Source organism: Chanos chanos, chromosome 5 (genome assembly GCF_902362185.1).
Source record: "Chanos chanos chromosome 5, fChaCha1.1, whole genome shotgun sequence".
In the NCBI taxonomy this organism is placed as follows: domain Eukaryota; kingdom Metazoa; phylum Chordata; class Actinopteri; order Gonorynchiformes; family Chanidae; genus Chanos; species Chanos chanos.
In genome coordinates, this window is record NC_044499.1 from 38,429,075 (window position 1) to 38,453,314 (window position 24,240).

General features: G+C 40.8%; 1 protein-coding gene across 2 annotated transcripts in view; it reads left to right on the top strand.

The window, feature by feature from the left end:
- Positions 1–18,277: 18,277 nt before the first annotated feature.
- The window catches only part of zeb1b (zinc finger E-box binding homeobox 1b), a 49,946-nt gene continuing 43,983 nt past the window's right edge, over positions 18,278–24,240 (top strand). The window contains exon 1 of one of the 2 annotated variants that reach the window (XM_030774356.1): positions 18,278–18,351. In XM_030774356.1, the coding sequence (XP_030630216.1) occupies positions 18,294–18,351 (58 nt within the window). In that variant the 5' untranslated portion in view covers positions 18,278–18,293. Of the gene's footprint in view, positions 18,356–24,240 lie in introns of both variants that reach the window. The other variant, XM_030774357.1, reaches the window with a different exon arrangement.

Sequence of the window (24,240 nt, forward strand, 5' to 3'; positions counted from 1 at the left end):
GGACTAATAAACAGCAAACTACTACCAGGTTTTATAGCCATGCACCATATTTAGATGACAGGGATAAACATTTAATCCAAGGCTAACAGAGCTATTATTTAGCTGTCTTCACTGGCACAGATATGTGCAAAATCTCTTTGCCCTCTTCATGGCTCAGTTCTCAGAATCCAATAACTGAAAGGCATGCTGATTCACATAACAAAACAACACCATCCATATAGGTTCAGTTTAGTTGTTGACTGTTTCCAAACTGAAAACTGAAAAACACCAAAGTGGTATTTTTCTACTTAACATGTATTTGAATGAAAAATGCTGCTTTGAACGTTTGTCAAATTCCACTTTTACCATATTATGATCATTTCATTCATAATCCGTACGAGGCTGGTAATCATTCTATATGTTCTGAAATGATACAGCCCTAGCTCATGCTTAGACACAAAGCTGTGTCTGAAAAGGCCTCAGCCATGAGGCACTGGTCAATAAAAGTTTGGGAATTATGTGCAATCAATATTTTCATGCTTCAGTGAGTAACAGGCTAATTTGTGATTAAGGATTTTCATTAATTTCCGCAACAACAACATCAGGGGGGTGTTGAGGGTAATCAGACACAGAGGCAGCACAATTAAAGTTGCAGATTATAGTTAAACATCTTAATTCCAACTAAATTAAATAAAAATAAACAAAAATTAAGGAATAGATCATTGTAGAGAGTAGACAGATAATTCTAAATTATAGATATTTTTATATAAAATGTCAGAATTATCTAAGAAAAAACATTAGACATTAAACTGATGCTTATTCATCACAAGGGAAATGGATTAAACCTTTACGTTCATTTCAACAATTATCTAAAGTGTTCCTCAAGCCATAATTGAAAACTTGAGTTCAAACTGCTGTTCTGAGATCAGAAATATTATTCTAAAATAGCAGTACTGATTCCTTAATAGTACAACAAGTCATTATTATGTTAGAAAGGAGCCTGAATGGGATTTCAGTGCATTGATACTGAGCACTGAAACTCTGCTATTGTTCAGCATTAACCAATCACTATCCTTATGTTGTACTAAGGACAGAATCTTCAGAAGGCACATAACATATGTCCTAAGTTACAGCCATGTGAGGCGAAGGCATTGGAAAGCTAAGCATATCTTATTTATTATGTACGGCAATTACTACTGTGAGTCACTTTTACAGTGGATTAATAATCTTCTGAAGTTCCTGCGGTAGGCTAATGCTAGCTCGTAGAATATAAATGATTTTTTTTTTTTTATAACTGGGTTGTTGGATTGTTTATTTTTTTCAATGCTTGTTGAAACATAACATTTAAGGGAAAGACCAGTGTTTAAAATCTATCTAATATCTTTGCATTGATGTACGATTTCATGTACAATAGCTTAATTTTTTTGCACTACGGAAAAAGGCCTATGACATACAAATGTAAAGATAAGCGCAGGCTTTAGTTTCTATTTTTAATTCGGGAACAATAAAATATTTGAACGTGCTGTGTAACTCAGATGGAAAAAAACCAAAAACAACTGAGAGATCCAGTATCACATCTCATGTGATACAGTCAAAAATCCAGCACTCAAAACCACCACTTTGTGTGTGTATGTTTTCCCTTGGAACATAGCTGTAACGGTGTGTGTGTGTGTGTGTGTGTGTGTGTGTGTGTGTGTGTGTGTGATGCCAGGCCAGAGCCGTCTGTGGTTTCGGGCACCAGGCGTCAGCGAGAGGGAGGAGTGCAGGGCAGGATTCAGGCTTCTTCCCCTGACTACACCACCGCACAACTCACAGGAACCAGTGAGTCACACTGGAGTAACCTGATCAAACGGAGGTAAGGGGAGGGAGGACAAATAAACACAGAGGAGAGATTGCGAAAGATGGAAGAAAAATGAGGAGGATGATGGGGGAGGAGGATGATGGGGGAGTGGGAGGGTGGGGGGGGGGGGGGGGGGTGGGGGTGGGAAGGAGAAAAGAGACAGAAGGAGTGAGTAAGAGAATGAGACTCTGAAGAGGGTAGGAATGAGATAGTTGGAAGAGACACGGTGACAATGAGAGGGAAAAAAAAAGAGTCCAAACAAGAATGGAGAGGATGGAATGAGCCAAAGGGAGAGGAACACACTCTGGTCTTATCCAGCATTCCTGCACACTGCATGTGTTTAAAGTTGGCTCATATTAGCCCGTGATTTGTTGGGTTTACTTGTGCTATTAGAGGGTAAGTGGAGCTGTTCCAGCGCAGACAGAGAGCAGAGTAGGGTCGGTTGTTACCATGGTATTTATCTATTTCCTGTCCCAGTCACTTCAACGGCATTCCAATCAACTCTTAAACTGAAACACGACTTCCTGTTTGCGTTATATTCAAAACACTGACTGAGGTGATTTATAAGGAGAAAATTTTTCATTTCATGCTTCTATTTTTTAAACCTTTCTGCATTTTTTATTATCTGCACCTGTGCATTAAAAACTAACAACTGTTTTGTTTTGTTTTTTTGGTATCAAGTTAAGGTCATATCTGTTACTAAACTAACATTTTCAAGAAAGATCATGTAACCATATGAGAATTGCAGTACCTACACACGGAATTTCTAGCAACGTGTCGTCTAAAGGCCATTAATTCATTAAGGTTCTAAACATCCAGGACTACAGGAAGCGAGCTGCCTTCTCTAGGCCTGTAAGTGGCATTTAGTGGTGAATGAAAGATTCACCAGACCATTACCGCATCCACTCCACCTCCAGCTCCACGTCACAGCGCACATTCATAATTCACACTTTTATGCACTTTTCATGTTCAAGGTGTCGACCGCCACTCTTGTTTTTGTCCTGGATACGGGTTTTCGTTTGAAGAATAAACAGATAAAGGAATCTCATCTCCCCGATGCAGTAAAAGTATTAAGTCTCTTTCAAAACAACTGTTTTATCAAAAAAAAAAAAAAGACTATCAGGCCATCCCAAAATATGTGAGGATACCCCTCTGGTCGTTAAGGTGAAAAGTTAGTACACATTGCAAAGCACGATTCTTTGAATGTGCATTCCTCCCTTGGATTAAGGACGTTACGCGTTTTAACAACAGACTTCAACAAATGTAAAAATATACTGAGACAGTGGTGTAGTGTTCTGGTTACAATGTGTAATTACTAAATAAAATTACAACCTAGGGTACCGCAAAAGGGCTGTTTGACCTTATGGGCTCGCAGACGCAGCACGAGCTATATTACTGTGGAAATTTGGATTCATAAATCTATGCTTTCAAGCATAGGCCCCCTGACCAAAGAGAGCGAACTGCATATAAAATATGCAAGCCCCAAACGTTTGTGTTTCCTTTGGCTGTGGAGTCACACCTTGCCATGAAGCCTTTTGTTCTCCAAACAAAGACATTTGTTCTGCATATGTGAGGTGCTCTCCCAATAATTAAATCCCTATTTCGTGCCTGATTTTGATCTGTAATTGCAGCACATAATGCATTGCTGACCACCATGTGACGGGCTGGCATTTATTAACGCATCTCAGTCCAACGCTATGTGGAACGGCACTGAACACACACCAGCAAGTAATCACTACAAAGTCACCTACAGAGAGGTTGAAGGAGAGTTCAGGAAATCAATCTCTCTTTTCCTCACTTGGACTGTGTGTGTGTGTGTGAGAGTGAGTGAGAGAGGGGGTGTGTGTGGTGATGTTGACATGGTTCTGATTGACCGGAAATGTTAAATAAGCGTCTCTGCTATGAATTCCACCCCCTCCTCTGCTTTTCTCGCCACATGTGAAACCACACAGCGCTACCTGACATGCCAAAATAAACCTCAGCATTCTCCAAAAAATATGTGTGTGTGTGTATCAAACTTCCATATGGAAATGTATCTTATATGCAAAAAGACAAAAGCACTGAGCATGCCCATACGAAACAATCACCAACAATCCCAATGTCAACTCACTACTGTAACAAATACTCACCCATCTCTCAAACTTCTTTCCTGAAGATGTTAGTCATAAATAACTTATTCAAATTACAGACATTGTGCTATTCGACCACACTGTGTTTATGCCAGGTTCTGCTGAACCCATTTATTTTACAGAAAACTCCACCAAAAAGCCTCTCAGCTACAGTAACAACAGTATAAGTCAGTGATTCTCAGCTCCGGTCTAGGAGGCCCACTGTCCTGCACGTCTTTGTTTTAACTCAGGACTGACACACCTGATTCCACCGATCAGTTAATCATCAAGCCCTTGATTAGCTCAATTAACTGTGATAATGAAGACTTAAAACAAAGATGTGCAGGACAGTGGGCCCCCAGGACTGGAGTGGAGAATCTCTGGTATACATGAACAAATCAGAGTCCATATCCTGTTTACTTTTTTTACTACATTCCTAATTTTTTTTTTTTTTTTTTTTAAATCACTGGTCCATTTGGGACTAAACATTTTGGCCTCTCACTGAATGACCAAATCAAATAAAGGCTGATTCTGAATAATCCAGCTTACCTTAATGCTTTCTGCTCGGCTATTCATACAATTGTAAGACCAAACCTAGTTTGTGTTTACGTGCCATTTGCTTTGTTTACAGTTCCTTTACTCTTATTTACAACATTACATTAAAACCAATCACATGGATCTCATAAACTGTAAACCCTTGTTGTCAGAGCTCAGACCACAAATCTGAGAGGATGTGCCTACACTTCCAAGGCCTCCTCGTCAGGTTATCAAAGACAGGTCCATTACTGTGATGCTGAAGTCTAATAAGAGTAGACCTTTAACTTACTCAGGAACAAGCCAGTTCTCCAAATTTCTACTAAAACTGAACCAAGTAGGTCAATTCTTGAGAGTCAAGATGTTGCACTGGTATCTGTAATACATAAATAATAAAGTTTTTTTTTTTTTTAATCATACATCAGTTGCTGTTTTGGCTTTGATCTCCATTTATTTGATAGTATGCCTTAAGAAACAATACATGAAAAATTTAAGAAAAAACAAGTAGAACTGGCCCGCTTCAGTATTTTATCACAGTTTTTTTTTCTTTGCTTCCTGGATTAACAACAGTTAACTTAGCCTACACAGTTACATCTGGAGAATAATTAATGACTTTCCTCTCACTGGTTAGCGGCATCTCAATATCAGAGGTATCGCCACAAAGAGATAAGTTTAAAATTAAAACGGCAGGGAAAGTCCCCTCTCTCAGTGAATTTGTGGAATCATAGCATGTGCAGCACTGACACTCATTCAGCTGACCTGGCAATTCTAAACAAAGGAGATATTCTCATCACCTGGGCTGCCCTATAGACTGATCCATGGAACCTCAGTTGCTCTTATCAAGATTAGCCGTTCCTTCTGTTTTAAATCAGATGAGCAGATTACCAGTGTTTTCATATCAAAGAATGTGTTTTGTGTAATACCAACTCAGTCATCAACATAGAACTAGTTTCTGGTGATAACTAAGAGTAATGGAGAACAGATTAGAACCTTAACAGTTTGTACTGAATTCATATTGTTGATAGACAGTTATCAACCATGTATGCCTGTGTGATGGCTTGGGGTTTTACATCTGAAATGTAAAGTTAAATTAGGATTTAAATTAGGATTGTGATGAAAAAGAGGTAATGTTTCTGGTTTTTGACAGACCATCTCTATACTTAGTAAATTTGGACTTTTTCTCTGCACGAACACGCTGCAGAGTGATTTACAAACACACCTTATGCCACAACTTGGCATGTGCTTCCCTCCATTCACATTTATTAATCACTGTGGCATGTGCTGCCCTCCATTCACATTTATTAGCCACCTTTAGCGCTGATGCATTTGGACACACTCACTCTAACGTTGCACTTGACTCAGTCCAGCCCTAACAACTTGTATTAATGGTTAGAGACCTTGGTTGAAGTGGCTAGGTAGTCCATACAATCCTAACTCTGACGTATAAAGCATTTTTTCCGATCTTATGACTACTTTGTAGATTTAAAGCAACATTAGCTTATATTTTTATATTGAAATTTCTTGGCATATTCCGTGTGTTCATTCTGCACAGGCTTTATCATACCCGCTTCAAAGCACCAACTAATGAAGTTTAGCTGAGTGAATCTCGGGCAATTAGCACCTGACAAGCAACAGGACCAAGTTGTCAGTGTATGCTCATTCTACTTTTTGTTCTCTCTCGTTAGAGTCAACTTTCAATGAACTTTTCGTTCATCGTCAAGTCACATTAGTCGTAAAACAAATTCAGCATAAGAGCTACACACAAATGGAGTCTGACATCTCCTAATGGACCAATGAGCCAAGCAGCCTGTCCTTTCCTCTTCAAGTAGTAAGGTAAGACTGCAGCATCCTACTGGAGCAAACTGTAGAGTCAGTAAAATACTCTTAACAGCCTTGAAGGCTGAAACGCTTTAGAGTATTGAAAGAACAACTTTCAGCCATCCGTTATAATGCCGAGTTTAAGGCGCTACAACCGACATCGTCATAAATCAAGACTGACCCCCTACATCGCGTGACATGTTTTGATTCCATGGTGTTTTGGATCTCACGAAAAAGTTAAAGCAGTGATTATATGGGATCACGACTGACAAAAACCCATTCCTAGTAATATCACGTTCTGCTACTTGTCTGTCTGCCTTCGTTTACTTCATGCTAAGTTTGTTTTTCTAACAGCACATCATTTCAGGGCCACGGCCTATGATTGCTCTGTAAATTCCTATTGGCTGAGAATACTATCGTAATACGATTGAACAGGAACCCCATTGGGTTTTATTTTGTGCAGGAAAAGAGAAAGCCTATGACGAAATAAACGGAACCTCTTTTGCCTCACCTTCCCGGTATGTCCTCAGGTTCACTCAGATGATTCCTCAAACATTTAGAACATGCAATAAATTAATTTGTTGTGTAGAACGACACATCTTCATAACTGTTTCTCCACAGCCATTTTGAGCTAGACCTTCGAACGCAGACAGCGGGGGATTGCTGCGGCAACTGCCTTACAACAATATCTACCTGTGGGAGATATACCAATATGTGTCTCTGGAGAAACACAGAATTTAACTTGAAAAGTAAACCGATGTTTACAGTAACTATCTAAATATAACCTGATACATCGCTAACGAATTCAACTGCACTGTTGTACTGTTGTAACCCCTTTCGTTCAAAATGGTACGGCTCTGGCAATAATGGTTCATCTCGATAAATATGACCAATCAGAGCCGGAGAAATTGCAACTAGCCAATGATGTTGTTGTACGAAGGAGGTTGTCAAGTTATCATTTCTGTCCTCCCTCTTTCCGTGTGAGAACTGAAGTCAAATATTGATTCGTCTGTGACCATGCTATTTTGACCGCCTCACAAAAGAAAAACATTCTGAAAAGGTTCAGTTTTTGCGTGAATTGTTCGTATGTATTTTCTTGGTTGTTTTCTTTCTTAGTTATTGCTTGTGTCTTGGATTGACCAGATATGCTTATTAGGAAGAACATTGAATCTAAGTCAAGGATTATTGTAGAGCGAGTGTTTTTGCTCAATTTTGTAATGTGCTGAGTTTTGATAATGAACCTGCACGTTTTGTATGCTCCTTTCAGATCTTGAAGAGGCAGGGCACAGCCTTGGTGCCAGGCAGGCGGTGGCATTGGTCCAAAATCAGAGCCAGCTCCTCAGGTGGTGATGGGCATCTCTGCCCAGCTGCAGGAACACAAAAGCACACATACAGAGAGAAACTGTGGAGATAGAACAGTTTCTCAAAGAGCTTATTTTGTTTGGCTGCCATGAAAGTGTGTAAAGATTTTCCCTCTTAAATCAGGAGCCAGACTCACAGAAGAGATGTTCATTCATTTTATTTTCTTTGAGGTAAAAAAAAAAAAAAATCCGCAAATAAAATGATTATTTGATCCAGGGTCTCTTTTTATCTTTTTTTTTTCGTATTATGGATCATTTGAATCGTGCTGGGTACAGATTTACTTTTCACCTTAAGTACAGCTTTGTTTGTGACAAACTTGCATAAATTCAAAACCTCATATACTTTGACTGTGGTTGCTACTGTCACACATTGTTTAGCCCACTGAAACATAGTATTGTTAGTTTTGCTTAGAGAGTTGCCTCAGGCCACGCATGTCCTGTTCACTTAACCATCACCATAGAGCACAGTCAATAGAGTCTGGCAGGTGTTCATCCCTCAAAGAGACAGAGAGAGAGAAGGACGTGATAGAGAAAAAGAGAGGAAATGTTAGAAAGAGAATATTTGTTTAAACAGAGATAGGATGAAAAAGACCTTAAACTGAGAGAAAGATAGAGTTTGACTGAGGGAAAGAGGATGAAAAGGTGATTAAGGTCATTGTAACTGAAGGAATAAGATACAGTCAGAAAATCAGCAAAGGAAGACTTGAAGAAGAGTAGGAGGAGGTGTTGATGAAAAAAGGGCAGAAAAGGAGAAAAAATGAGCATAAACAGAGGTAGAAGAATGAAAATGGAGGGAAATGGAAAGAGCAAGATGGAAAGAAAGAGAAAAGCCTTCATGACACACATCTACGGTGCCACTGTCCCGCTGTCATGCCAGTCATCAGAGTGTTACGTGCCTTCACTCAGAGTTCGTCGCTGTAGTCAGCAATTCTGTGACTTTTTGTGACCACACGTACACAAACACACACGACTGTTATCACACACAAATATGCATACATCAGAGTTGGAGTCAGTTAACAAACATAATTATCAGTTCCCCATTCAAGGGAAGAATTACAATTTGAATTTTAACTTTAAAAACACTGAGGAAATAGATTGAAACTGAATTTGAATTAAAGGTAGTTTAATTAAATTCAGTGACATTTTATGTAATTCCAATAAGTGAATGAACACAGTTTGGCAGTTTGTAAGACAATACTGTATTCTGAATACAGTTTCCTGAAAGCAACGTCTAAAATGCAAACAAATCATTTTAACTTTCAGTTGCTTTTTCACTAACTCCTAAATTTTCAAAACTGCATCTTCAGAGCTGGTGCCAACTGTAACTCTGATTTGAACTGAGAAGAACTAGAATTAACCTTGATACACACCTTTTTTCTAAACACTAAATCTTGCCTTCCAGATGTAAAGAATCAAGATTTATGTGAGTGTAATACGTAATGCTAACTAATTAGTAATTGATCTATAATCCACCTTTTTAATTAGAATTCTAGATCTGCAGGAGTTCATACTCTGACCATCAGCGTGGTCACTTGTCAGGATGACCCTGAAAGCAGTTTACCTCTTAAAAAGACTCGCTTGCATCCACACACACACACCTTCTACTGCTATTTACATCTACACAAACCCCAGACTGAATAGGAACAGGTATCAAGAGGAAATAGGAGGAAAGTATGCTGTGAATGGGATGGATAAAAATGGATAAAATGGAAGACAGAGGAGAAGAAAGAGGCAAAGATTGAGAAAAAACTGGTGACAGAAATAGACACAAGGGGAAGAGTGGGGAGTGTCAATGCATGAACTGTGCAAGTTACTTGAGGCTTTAACACATTAGAGATACAGGAACACTGAAACAGATAAACAGGTTTGATACTGTTCAGTAGTTATTTGCTGAAACAATACTGCTCTCTCTTTCTCTCTGTCTCTCTTGTTTCTGAGTGGGAATTGTACGTTTATTCTCAGACTGAGTTTAAAGGTTTTTCACCTAGCCAATGTCAAAAGAATATTTTTTACAGCTCTATAACCGAGGGTTTGCCCAATAAAAACCCACCTAGTCAAATACAAAAGAAAGCATGACTAATCACCTGAAAAATCTTCAATTTGTTTCTTGAATATTTTAGACACACCTCATTCTGATGTGTTGAAACACATAAGACTGGTCTATTTTTAAAGCTGTAAGTCATTTCTCTTGTTTATGGCAGAAAAGAACAGGAAAAGGGCCTGTATTGTTTTTGGGTTTTTTTCCACTTGTTTGTTTGTTTGTTTTTCTGTTTGTTTCAGTTTTGTGATTACTCTTGAGTCCATAGTCGTGATTGTAATAGGCATATAGAAAGTGCTTTAGTTAAAAAAAAAAGAAAACATTTCACGGAATCAAACAACTCCCCGATTCGCCGTGCTCATTCTTTCTATCTGCTAATTATATGGAGTTTGTGTACATTGTCCAGCTTAGTCCATCATTAGTGGATTGCTCAGGAATGTGCTTCACAACAGACTGATGTAAACCACATTTGTCCATGCAGTTTCTTTTCACTCCCCTCCAATCAATGGTAACTAAATTCCACTTTATGGAAATATTAAATGAAGGGCAAACACACTTCAGTGGTTTTGGTCTGTACGTGTGTGCGTATAGGCCTGTTTTGCTTTTAACGCTCTTGTCTCTTTTGTTGGCTGCACAATAAAAGCCTGTGTAAATACATATTTTTCCTTAGCAAAGCAAACAGGCTGCGCTTCTGCAAAAAAAATTCCAAATGATATAAATGGTGTTATGCTACGAACACCATGGTCTATTACACTGGTTACCTTTTCATCTCTTTCACTGATTCCTCTTCTTTACTTCAGTGTTTGTATCTCAGCTGTTTTTCTCGTAAACTCATTCAACTTTGAACCAGTAACATAAACAGTCCTGATCATTCTGCTGTTTCCTGTTGGTCTCCCCTCTATGTGTGTGAGTGTGCGTGTGTGTGTTAGAGGGAGTGTGTGTGTGTGTGTGGGGGGGGGGGGGGGGGTATGTCTTTAGAAATGTGGAACTCTCGTTTTTCCTCTCTCTTTTCCTTTCTCTGTCTTTTTCTGTCCAGGTTGTAAAACATCAGTATAAAACACTCTTTTCTGAGCACAGTCTTCTCCAGATGGCAGACTGCTCTGTGAGACAGTCAGGGCTCAGTGTAAAGTCAGGCAGACTCCAGGTACGTTCCCACAGTAGGTGGTCAGACCTTTTATGACTGTCTCAACAGTAAGGACAGAAATGGGGATCTTTCTGTTCCCTGAATCCGTCTCTCTGTCTGAGACTAACTGAATTACTATTATCATCCGTCCGATCCTAAAGAGTCTATCATCCCAAAAAGTCAAGTTGATTGAATTTCTTATTTTATGGATCACTTATAAAATTCTTTTGAAATACCATGTAACACGTTTTTCAGTTAGATTCTGATTTAGTTCGTGGTTCATGTGATCATATTTAATGTCTGTGAAAGAACTTTGTACTCCTCTGGTACGAAACTGAAAAAAGCAACTGCCATGATATTCTCTCTCCTCTTTCTGTCTCTGTCTCTGTCTCTGTCTCTCTCTCTCTCTCTCTCTCTCTCCCTCTCTTCTGTCTCTCTCAATTTCACTTTCACAGCTATCGTATCTGTTCGTTGCTTCACATGTGGGTGGATGTCTCCAAAAACAGAACTTTGATATGTCAAGCCTGACTGTGTATGTGTATGAAAAGTTTTCTCCAGGTACACATGCCAGCAAATGAGCTGTTGAAAGAAGTCAGAGCTCCAACATACACAGAATAAATTGGAGCTGTGGTTCTGAGGTGAATGTTGATGGAATAGTTGGAATGGACCTGCAGTGATCTGCGTGACTGATTTAGCTTAGTCGAACATCCTGGATGATCCAAAATGTTGTCTCAGGCACATACACTCCCACACTGACTATTATGTGCTGATACCCGTTCCCACATACACAGATACTTCCTCCCACATTTCTACTTGTTTCCATGCCCTGTTTTTTCTCTGTCTCTTGCTCTCACTCACGTTCTCACTCCAAGATAAGTATTTGTTGGACTGTAGTTAGAATAGCTCGTCATGGCATGCTGCATTAGGTGTAGTTTCATCTGATTCCAGAGCTGGACTGTTTAAACCTCTCTGGACAACACATTTTTGCTCATATATATATATATATATAAATGAGCTGTTGAAAAAGAAGGCAGAGATCTTTTAAAACACACACACACACACACACACACCAGTGTGTGTGTGTGTGTGTGTGTGTGTGTGTGTGTTTGTGAGTGTGTATCTCATAGTAGCTTTACAAGTCTTGTAAATCCTTTATAAGGATCAGATCACAGGTACTGTGTTTTCCAGGTACACATAGTGTTTGTAGCAGTGTGCGTCAGTTTGACCATGAACGTCCTCTGATCGTTGTTTAGACTCAGGATTTTGTTCATTACAGCACTGTTTCTCGGGTGTGGTTCACTTCAAATGGGCGTCAATGCCCAGGACAATATACAGAGCAGGAAGTGACATCATTATGACCTTGTCGTTTGGCGGGAAAGCAGCTCGAGATTGACATCTCGTTCTCTGCCTCAAAACATTCCATTGTCAGACCACTTAAGTTTCTGGAATTGTTTAATAGTCATGGCATTCAGTGTTGAGGTTTTTTTTTTTTTCCCCCAGCGCTGCTGTGACTTCACGTCAACTACTCCATGAAAAGAGCTTGTGAAAGATGTAAACAGTGTGACATGCAGAATGAAACATTCTTTGCTACTGAGAGGCCTCTGGTTCTGAGGTTCATAACAAAGCTGAACTCTACTGTACCACACTGACTTAAGCTATTACACACTGAGGATTGATTATTGCCTTATCCCTCTGTTCACTCAAATAATTATACAGATCACTGCAGTTCAAAGGCTGTGCTTGTGTATGCTTCTCAACATGAATAAAAATAGTCAAACGTGGTTTAGTAGCTTTCAGAGGTTTTTAAAATATTTTGGATGTTTAGAATCCTAATATTATACCGTAGAATATCCAGAGTTTAAGACTGGTTATTGGAGCATGTGAGGAAGATCTTTGACCATGTCCGAAAGCCTTCAAATCTATCATCCGGTTCCTCAGCTCAGAAGGTTGTTTTTATTAATTCACTTGAATTCCTGAAGTTAGTTTTACCGGGTGTACTGTGCGTCTGTCATTCTGGTCTCTAGTTCAGGACTGTGAGTCCCTGTATCAAGGATAATCTCCAAGGCTGTTTCATCTGTTTTCAACCTTTCGTTTTCCTGTCCCTTTTAATTCATCATACTTTACTCATCCCTCTCCTTCCTATTTTTCTCCTGATTCATTTCACTGGTCTTTCTCTCATCTTTCTTTCTTCCCCTCTTACTGTCTTTATTACTGTTTCCCCGTTATTTCTCCTGCACAGTCCCTAAAGTCTTTCTTTGGTCTTTCTTTGGAGTTCTGTTCTCTATCCTTTCACTGTGCACCCTCCATGTTTGTCCAGTCTGTGTGTGTGTGTGTGTGTGTGTGTGTGTGTGTGTGTGTGTGTGTGTAAGTGCTTCTGTTTCTTTTGATTTTTGTTCTACCTGTCCCTCTCTGTTAGTCAGGTGCTCTTGCAGTTTCCGTGCTCCCTAATCAATTTATTTGTTTATTTGTTTCTTTGTTTAATTGTTTATACCTGTTTCTGGTTAAATCTATTTACCCTTTCTCTTTTGCCCCCCCTCCCCATCTCTCTCTCTCTCTCTCTCTCTCTCTCTCTCTCTTCCCCTGTCTCCCCCTCTATCTTCCGTCTCTATCCCCCTCCCCCACACAGCTGGTGCCTTGAGCTGTTGGTCCAGATGGTGAGAAGAGGAGGGTGGGCTTGCTCTCTGCGTCGCCCCACAGCAGGCTTTCTGTCCTGGGCATCTCAGGGCTGGTTCCCCCTGCCAGAGTTGCCGGCCGGCTGAGGCTCCCCTGCCACCACTAGCATTAATCTCCTAAACGATCCCGCCAGGAGCAGGATCAATACTCATTTACAGAGATGTGGCCTGATCCCTTAACGTAGAGAATGGAGGATGCCTTTCCATCCTTCTCTCCCTACCTCCAGCTCACACTGGACTTTACAGTGCAGAAACTGTGGATGCAAGAAGCAAATAGAGAGAGAAAGAATCATTATTTTTTTTTAAAAAAGGAAAGGAAGTAGAATGTGTAATAAAGAGAAAGAGAGGGAGGAAAGTAAAAACATGCCTTTTATTCTCACCTGACTTGTTGATTTAGTACGGAATTTGGTCACCCTCATTTACTGATGTAATCACAGCATACACCACAAAGCTGTAGTTATACTTGTATAACCAGCAAACTGGATCTGAAAGTGCTTAGATAGTAACCAGTTAGATGGTGTCTGAGCCTCTTTCAGGTGGTCTTGTCACCAGCATGTGGACATGAAGGCCTTTGACATTTGAGCTACTACTTTAATGACATCATTTTCTATAGTCTCAGTATTTGTAGTGGTAGCATTATTTTTATTCTTTGTTTTCCACTGACACAAGAAAAAAATGACTTCATGCTAAAGCAGCATCATCCAAGGAAAATGGGAAAGGCCGGACTTTCCATTGAATAATGGCTGAGTCTTTTTCCAGTCAGTCTGTGAGCTAGAGAGAAAGAGAGGTAAAAGGGAGAGAGAAAGAGAGAGAGAGAGTGAGTGTGGTTTTTCTAAATGCCTCATCATTGATCTTTGATGATGCCAACCCTTTTCCAAAGGGTTTTTTTTCCCTCCCCCTCTTTCCACCGTAGAAGTTCTGTTTTTCACCTTTCCCTCTTTTTTAATGCTTTCAGTCTCCAAATCTACCGCGTTGGTCTGCCCACTGGCTGATGGTGGCATCTGGACCAGCATCGGTCAGGAAGCTTAAACACATTGTGTGCACATCCAGACGTCCAGATTTTAAAGTTGTCCTGGTGTTAGATGAAAGAACCCATCAAACAAACAAACAAACAAAAAGGTTAAAGGTGGTCCATGAGCGTCAGTTGCTGCTTAAGCATTCTTCTCCTCAATGTCACACTCTTCATCAAGTTTGATAAAAACAAAAAGGAGAGAGAGAAAAGAAAAGAAAGGAAAACCCCTTCAGAATTGTATTTTGGCATGGGCTTTGGCAAAAATGTAAAATTACTGTTCTGCTTTCTAGCTTGGTTATCACACTTCCAAATCAAATGTTTGGGCTGACAGGTTAGCTAACTGTCAGGTAAAGTAAGGACGCAGGCTATTTAATATAAAGCTTAGTTTGTGAATTATGCCAGAAAAACAACTTTTGGAAGAGTATGCACAGGAGGAATGTTGTTTAGGGAAAAACAGTGTGCTTAGCCTCTTAGTGAGATGCTAAAGGCACTAATGCTATTATTACCTGTCGTTCTGCTGGGGCCCTGTGCTGCCACGGACCACTTTGTCCTGTTGAATAATTCACTGTCTGCAGCCAACGGCAGAATGAAAACAGGTTTAATGATGAAGGGCCAAGCACCTTACACAGGCTCATTCGTACTTGATGGAGTGAAAGAGGACACGCGAGGATGGGTCAAACAGGGAGAACAAGAAGGATGCTTGAGATGTTTTAAGCGGTTTTTCCTCATGAGCGCCCCTCTGGGTCCTGTACAGTTACCCATTTGTCCTGAATGAGAAGTTCATTTCATCCTCTTTTTTTTCCGAGATAAATCCATCCTCTTGTCTCGCTTTCATATTAATCATTAACTATTGACTGGCTTGATAAAATCAACAAGACTGAGAACCCAATCTACTGATCTAGGCTCTTCGGATCGCCTTAACAGAAGGAATACGTATCTGACATTTTGATCATAGCCAATGGTCCTTGTTAAAGGTAGAGAGGCCTGTGTTTTGTGATGAAAGACGAGAAGCAAGGACATGCCTCTGCCATACAGTTATTTTGACTTCAGGCTGGGATGTTGACAAGAGAGACTCCCTGTTGCGAAGAAAGACAATAGAGGACTATGGTCCCCGAAGCATTGTCAGTGTTACATATTTATAGACACTTGTAGTCTTTCTGTGGCTGGATATGACCATGTGACTTGGTGAGAGAAACTGTAATTTGAATGCAGGCATTTTGTTGGACCAGGTGAGCTTAGTTTTGAGAAATGGTAATGATTTTCGCAACGAATCAGTTACGTTTTATTTTGTTGCTGTAATGTAAATGACATCATCAATGGTCACAAACAGAAGTATCCAATCATAACATGGCGCGGTGACAGCGTAACAGTGATGTGTCAGCTCTCTTGACATCATCTCATTGTCAAATTGTTTGATCTTGCACACATTTTTGGATTTCTTCGCTGAATGTCTCTAAACGTAATTTAGAGGAAAATTCCCTGCCATTTGCCAAGTATGATCACACCTCTGGATGGATGTGAAATGTGAGGGTGTTCTTTCTCTTTCTCTGTTAGTGTGGTCTCTCTAGACTGTACTTCCACTGCTGAATCCACCACACCCATCACCACAAACCTGTTAGGCATTGGGCACAGGAATAGCTGGGCTCAGCTATTGAAGCTACTGCAACCTTTGTAGCCTGTAATGGAGAACATCAGATCTCCACACTGTGCTGTGCGGTTAACTAAAAGACTTCTTGTTGTGTTTGTGTCATATGAACACATTCTTAGATATTTTGCCCTGGTGTCTTTATATTTTTGAAAGAGCTCCCTTTACCTCATGTGACCATAGTTATGAGTGTAAACCAAGGCTTAAAGCTAAAAGCCAGAGTGGGTTATTGGATATGCTGCGCATTTTGGCAACCCTCACTCCTTTATTTCTGTTTCTCTGTAATATTTTCTCTCCCTCAATCACTTGCTGTCTCAACTCCCTGTATGTCCTTTTCAAACACACACATGCTTTTCTCCCTTGCTATCTCTCTATCTCTCTCTGTCTCTCTCTCTCTCTCCTCTCTCTGGCCGGGTGTGATGGAGTAAACACTCCCTGGGGAACAGCGAGCTCTTTCTTTGGGTGGAGGATTGAATCATCGAGTAGAGGGTCCCATGATCCTCCCTGCGCCCTGACACACATTAAACTCTCCCCTTCACACACACACACACACACACACATTCTTACAGGCAACTAACATAACTGTCTACAAGCATTAATATGGGTGTAAACATAACGTGTACACAGAAAATTACATGTAGAACATGTACATGTAGAGCATATTCATACACTTTCTACACAGACACACACACACACACACACTGAGAGAGAGAGAGAGAGAGAGAGAGAGAGAGAGATGAACAAACTGCAACAAAACTCCAGGAATTGGTGTCTCTAAATTAATTTAGTAAAATACAGTCCCACTAATAATCACGTCACTGGGAATGATTTCACTATGTTTTTTCAAGAATCATACGCTGTATAGCATTTTGACCTATATTCGCTGTATAAACACATCTCTGATTGAATAAAAACTGAACTTTTCTAATTGTGGAAATGAGAACTTCTTAGTAGACAAAAGTGTAGGTGGACGGAAGTTGCAAAACTGAAACTGTTTGCTTAAATACAGGAAAACAAACACTACTCCATACGTGACACAGATAGAATCCATCATGTGAGATGAAAGTAAATAATTGACTCATGAATGACAGCACTTTGAAGTACTTGCCTTGTGTGGTTTCAGTTTGAATTGGGATTAAATAAAATAGTTATATATAATTTACAAAATGTAGAGATATCAAAGCGTCCAATGAAAGATTAAAACACCCCTCCATTTCCCGGAAATACAGATCCATATCCAAAACTTACAGGAGTTTTAGAAACTGACTATCTGCAATTGAAGAGCAAAATAATATTTTACCACATAAACACTATTATACGATATGGGTGTGTGTCCTATTTTAATAGTTTAGGATAACTCTGCAGTAAGTAATTCTGAAATAAATAAATTTGTTTGCATACCTTGTCATTGTTAAACAGCTTGTTCAATGTGCTGTATAATTTATGCTCTAGAACGTGGGCGGGTCTAGATATTGAAGCGGTGGATTAGGGCGGCGTACCGCAGCTAACGGTGAGGGGGAGGAGCTTGTAGATTGTCCCGCTAGTAGTAAACAGGTGCATGTGGCGCCTTCCCCCATCGCCATTATGCAACAAAAAGGCAAATAAATAAATAAACAAACGAACAAATAAATAAATAAACAAACAAACAAATAATTAAATAAATAAATGTTACCCATTTATTTTCCAAACAGCTTACAGGATGGTTTCCTCAATTTTATGAGATATTATTACATTAGGCTATAAATACTTTAGCTCTACTTAGCCGAAGAGTTTTATATTTTACTGTCTTTCTATAGGTTAACGCCCACCCTCACTAAATGTCAATTAAACGTTAAACTGGCCTCTTAAGAATGAACAGGTTGTTTGTCAAAGTGTGTGACTTTTAGGACAGGGGTGGGCCAACCGCTTGAGAGAGGAAGAGAGAATTGCGTACGGAGAGCGGCCGAAGCGCCACAGGGAGCGCGTGGTGAGAGGGGCGGGAGTTGAGTCGAGGGGTTTGAGAGTGAGAGAGAGGTGTAAGCAGCCAGAAGGTAATGTCGTAAAGCGTAGTGTCGTAAACCAGGTGCAGGGAGGGGAGGTGGAGTGGAAGGGAGGGAGGGGAGGGGAGGTGTGGGGGCGAGAGGAGGTGACTCTCCGGCAGCATTTAGACACAGCGAAAGGATCATGGCGGATGGCCCCAGGTGTAAGCGCAGAAAGCAGGCGAACCCGAGGAGGACAAACGGTGAGTAAAACACTTCAGTTCTTACGGCTTGATAAGCGGTTGAGTGGACCGTAGTTGGTTTTGTTGAACTTTCGACTCTCCGTCACAGAGAGGACTTTTAGAACCCCGTTTTTAGTCAGTCAAAGTAGTGGAAAGTCGCAAGTAAAGCGCTGTGTTATAGCCCCTATGTGGTGTACCGTTATACCTGGCTCGCGACTCTCCCTCCGCCTAGCGGCACAGTGCACTGTGGACCGTTATACGCACCCAGTCCCGTGCACTGGAGTCTCGCTTTTGTTTCACCGTTCCCCTTTCTCTATTCGTGTTTCTTTTGCTTTGACAACATTTTGGACCATAAAACACTTTGAAAATAAATTTGAGAATTCAGATTCACTTTCTTGTCTATTTTTCTTCATCAGATTCAACCAGATTTAAACTTATTTTTTTCCTCGAAATATACCTGGTTGGTGTTCTTGTTGCAGTCGGATCCTAATCAAACTGTTTGTTTTAGTGTATGGTTGCCGAAATATTTTGAAAAACAAGGGTAATAGATGAAAAGAACGGTGCGCTGTGTTTTTGTGTTGTTTGTGTTGTTAGTACATAAACTTATAAGAAATGTTTCGCTATCTGCATGGTAGCAGGTAGCTAGCGGGCTAGCGGAGCACTGTTGCAACACCGAAGAGCATGCCCCTGAATTTACCGAAAATATTTGACAATTTATTTCGTACGTATACCGTCCAGGTGTGTTAATTTGTCGATAAGCTGTTTATGCTCAGATACTTTTAATACAATAATTCGTTACACTTTTCTCTGTAATTGTGTATGAGTGGGATTATGAATGAAACCTCTTGGTAGCACGCTGCTGAGTTATTGTTTTGCTGCATTGAAAATTGATAACACTGCATTTTGTTGAGATGCTTCACGGCCATAATGTTCAAACTTAGTTAGAAGTTTTCGAAGCAAAATAAGAGTATTTTCCGTGATATGTCTGCATTTGTACTCCCTCTCGGGACTGAACTCGTCCGATGGCTACAAGAGCAACCTGTTTGTGCAGCCTGCCACATTTCTCATTGGGTGGTAACGCTGAAGAGAGAAGGAATGGAATCTGAAGGGCTGTCTTGTGTTGGAACAACTGCTGCAGCCTATATAAGGAATGCGTATACATCCTGAGCAGCACAGGGAATTCTGATATAACAACACACGGCAGGGCTTGTACAAGGAGCGGCACCTGGGACCGAACTCAATGTGCTTATGACATTTTTGCTTACTTGCATGTTCGGAAAAAAAACACAGTATTTACATGGCTTATTATTTTTATTTATTTGAATTATTTCTTTTTGAGTGTTTATCTTTCGTCAATCATCACGACAAGTGACACTTTGGACGTCGCAAGGATGATAACATTTTCCACGGCATAACTAAGAGTTAATTTAGTTTCCTAACAATAAATGAAATTGCTGATGGGATTTTTGTGTAATGTAGCTCATATACTTAGTAAAACCGTCTGTGTTGTTGCAGTAAAATTTGCTGAATGATTATATGAATGGTTTTTTTTTTTGCACTGCGGGCGGATAGAACATCCTGGGTTGCTGATAGATAACGCTTCATACTCAACTACATAACCAGAATAGATTACATGGTTTACTTTTGATTTGTGATAAATCATATATGATATTTCTGACGGACGTTGCCGAGTGACAAACCCTGTGCTCTTTCTTGACGACATGCGCGCGCCAGGTAGTCAGACAGTGCAAAGCTTTCGCCTCCCCTGCAATAGACCGACCTGTAAACATAGCCAGTTCACCTGAATGAGAGGGTTGGATGACGCTTTCATTTATTTAAACCACGTAAGCTTAGGATGCATCTACTATCGGAGTCGTTAAACTCGCTGACTCACTGAAGAACTCGATTTTCGAAAGACGATCCGTCTTTTCGAAAGACCAAAACCCGTCTGCTCGGTGCGGTGCAGCATGACAACTTACTCAGGTAGAAAAAATATGGAGTTTTAGTTGTTTCCCGCATGCTGTCAGTTTAGCGGGTTTTTTTCTTTCCTTCTCTCTCTTTCTTCCTTTCAGCGGATAGAACGTGCTCCTCGTGAACGCCGTGAAGATTTGATTTGATGTATGAAAATAGACTCTTCTGAACGGTGCTGACACGAAGGTGTTGACCGTTTGTTTATGCTGCGTCTCATGGCCGATCAACAAAGTGGGAAGTGGTGACATTGATTTAAGGGGGTTGCGCAAGGTTTTTTTTAGTTTGATGCGATAAAGAAAAAACAGTTTTTTGTATCGTTTTTGTTTTGTCCTGCTTTGAAGGGACTCGTCGTGGAGGGCTGCATCACGTTGCAACGTAAGGCGCTGGAATGGCGGTGCGCACTGCAGTGCAGGTAGCGAGGAACGAGAGACGCACCTGAGCAGTACAACAGTACCTGAGGAGATTTATAAAAATAATATGAATATCGTTTTTGTCGATGTCATGTTTTTTGTGTTCATTTATTCTTGCATGTCTGAATATAAGAGTTATTCGGGCTGGATGGAACTGATCTTTTAAAAATGGTCGTGTTTTTCTTGACATCCCTCACCAAGTGGAGTTGTGGCGTGTTATTTACTGTTCATCTAGATGAGTGATAGCAAAATAAAATTCTCCTATTTTCTTCCTTGTGAGTCTTACGTCCAAATCTGGATCGTGTACCATTGTGACAGGTAGTTAACTACGCAAATCACAGTAACTGTTAACATCTGTTGCGCTGCCTATGGTGTGTGAGGTGAAGATGTGTTTTGCACGAGCCAGTCCGCTCACCGGTCATCAATCAGAAGTCACGGGATAAATCTGACCTCACAGCGCACCAGCGGTCTTAGCACGCTTGTGAGATGGACGCTCTCCGACTGTGAGCGTCTCTGCGTTATTAGCATACGCCCCTCCCCCTCGCTCCACGAGGAGTGTTGATCAGACCGTGTATAATTGGAATATGGCCGCTTCAGGGTCCAAGCGTTGAGTGAAAAGCTTATAGAGCGATGATTTTTCTCTAAAATCAGATACGGCTGTATTTGTATTTCACAGAAAACCTGTGTTCACAGTTAGTTAGCACATAGCTGGTTAATAAAGTAACTGTTTTCTTACATCTGTTGTACCATTTTAATAGTAATTGCATAAAAACCTGAATTGAGGTGCAAGTATCGTTTAAAATAAGCGTTACACTTACACCCCTTTTCAAATATCCCTAGATATTTGTGTGTACAGGAACTTATATTTACTTATCTATTTGTGTTCTAGCCCCATGAGCTCTGTACAGGGAACCAGAGGATGGCTGTCACCTGGGAAGGGAGGCTAAGTTTTGATGTTAATCAATTACATGCAGACAGTTAAAACATCTGGCTTCCATCTGAATAGAAATCATTCCATGTCCAGACCCAGGGACAGGTACATCCTAGTCATTGGTTCTGCCAGACAGTTATTCTTGCCTATGCACACCAATATAATTCGTAATATAGTTTTATCTGCCCTTTGACCTGACATGATAGCATACTAAAATTCTGTCCAGTTCTTCACTGTGGGTGGTGTTGCATGTAGTCTATCTGGAAAGGAAACAGTGGGTTAACACTGGTCAGTCCAGCTTGGGCAAAGGTGGAGAGGGGTGGAGTTAGTCCCCAGGTGATGAATCTTGGCTCAGGGAGTGTGTTTGGTTCGGTGAACTGGGTGTAGCACTTAACTCTCAGGTGAAAATTCTGTGGTGTGCTTGTTGCTTTGAATTAGGGGTGAAAAAAATTGTAGGTTCGAGAACGGGTCTGTTAGATGTCAGGTGAAGAATTTTTCAGAAGATATCAACTTAATTAGAGCTACTGCTCCCTCCCCCGCCTCCTCCTCCCCCTTCTTCCTCTTCCTCTTCTTCTTCTTCTTCTTCTTCTTCTTCTTCTTCTTCTTCTTCTTCCTTAACACATAGCAACTCAAAAAACTCTGGATCAAGAACAAAATGTAGTTGCATAGTTGTTAGTAAAAATGTCATTTACATTCAGAGAATTCTAGGCATTGTCTGTTGTGTATAAAATTGCTTCAGTGAGACACGTGCCTCACTGACAATGCCTCAGACATATTCGGGACTAGTCTTTTTGTGTGTGAAATGTGGCATTTTAATATTTTAGTGGAGTGATTTCAGAAGCAGCGGAGCCTCAGTTCCCGTGTTGGTGGGTATGTGCCAAAAGGCGACGGCCTTATTTGTCTCATTCAGATTTTTTTGTCCTGGATGCTAACGACTCTCTGGGTCTTTTCCTCTTTACTGAGGTTCTTGAGATCAAGGTGAGCCAGAGTGGAGGCCGTAAACGTGGAGGTGTTAACGCTCTCCAGGACAACAGGTGTTTGTCATTTGTGGGCCATGACTGGCTCTTTTTTTTTTTTTATCTTCTCTCCTCTTTGCTCCTTTCAGGAATATCGGAGGGGAATTTCTGACCTCCCAATTTGGGAATAAAGGAATGTGACTGACCGTTATAGCTATTCCTAGGAAAATAAACAGACCAGCTCACCATGAGTGTACTGCACTTTGTAGTGGTTTCCATAACAGGGGTTACTTAACTTATGTTTCAAAGCGACTTTGTTATGGTTATGTCTTAGCCCTTCAGACATTTTAAAGTTCAGATTTACACCTTGAAATTGAGCTGAACCAGCTGATGGTTTAGCGTTCTCGCACATTTATTCACTGCCATTTCACAAACACCCAGTTCTATGCACCTACATATGCTTTGAAAAATGTAGTTTGTTACTACCGGCAACTTCTTCAACTCTGCAGGCTATATTTTGACTCCTGTTCAGCCAGTGAAACAGAGGGTGTTAAGGAATTTTAAATATTCCATTGAAATATTTTCCATTTTCCCATTAACTTAGGATGGAACCATAATTATGTAGGATGTAAACTACACTGTTTGTATGTGTGTGTGTGTGTGTGTGTGTGTGTGTGTGAGTGTGTGTGAGTGTATGTGTCCTAGACCAGTTAGTTGACACACTGTTTCGATGTTTTAAAAGGCATCTGCTAACGTTTAAAGGGTCTCCCCCCAGTGTGTGCTGCTTAGCGGAGGAGGAAATTTTCATTTATCTTCCATCCTTTCAGAGACTTCCTCTCTAAGTCCATTTTAAAGTGCCAAGTCAGGAGATGGACTAGGCTACCACTCTGCCCTCCTCATTCAGGACCTTGTCCTTTCCCTCCTCTTCTCTTCCCTTCTCTTCTCTTCTCTTCTCTTCTCTTCTCTTCTCTTCTCTTCTCTTCTCTTCTCTTCTCTTCTCTTCTCCCTTATTCTGGGTTCAGACACAGTAGCGGGGAGATGTGGAGTGACCTTTGCCACAGGCGTCCATGCATTGCCTCAAGTATGACTTCACTTTCTCCCCCCTGTGCTATTGTGAGGCGTCCAGCGTAACAAATTGGCTGTGCGTTAAAGCCTCCTCAACAGGCACACACACACACACACACACACACACACACACACACACACACACACACATTGAATGGGTCCTGGGGATGTAACAAAGCCTAGAGGCCATCCCTGGTTTCCCTTTGCTTGACCCCCCGGCTCTCTTAGTTTACCCCCTCCTGGCCTGCCTAACAGTCCCCTCAAAGTAGAACTCAGGTGGGGGATGGAGCCCCGGCTGTGTGAGTTTGGCAGGGGGGAGTCCGGGCTTTAGGGGCCTGTGGAGGTGTCAGTGAAGGGCTGTTGTAAAGTGGGAAACAGGCTCTTCCCTCTTCCTGTGCTTTGCATAACAAACATGGCTACCCTCGCAAGGTGGACCTGAGTGTGAGAGTGCCTGAGAGGACTGTGGTTTTGGACCAGTGTGTTTGAGAGCGATGCTTATGTTAGAGTGTGTGTGTGTATGATGTGCACGGGAGTGAATGACCAAAAGTGTGTGGAAGTCTTTATATCTGTGTGAGTG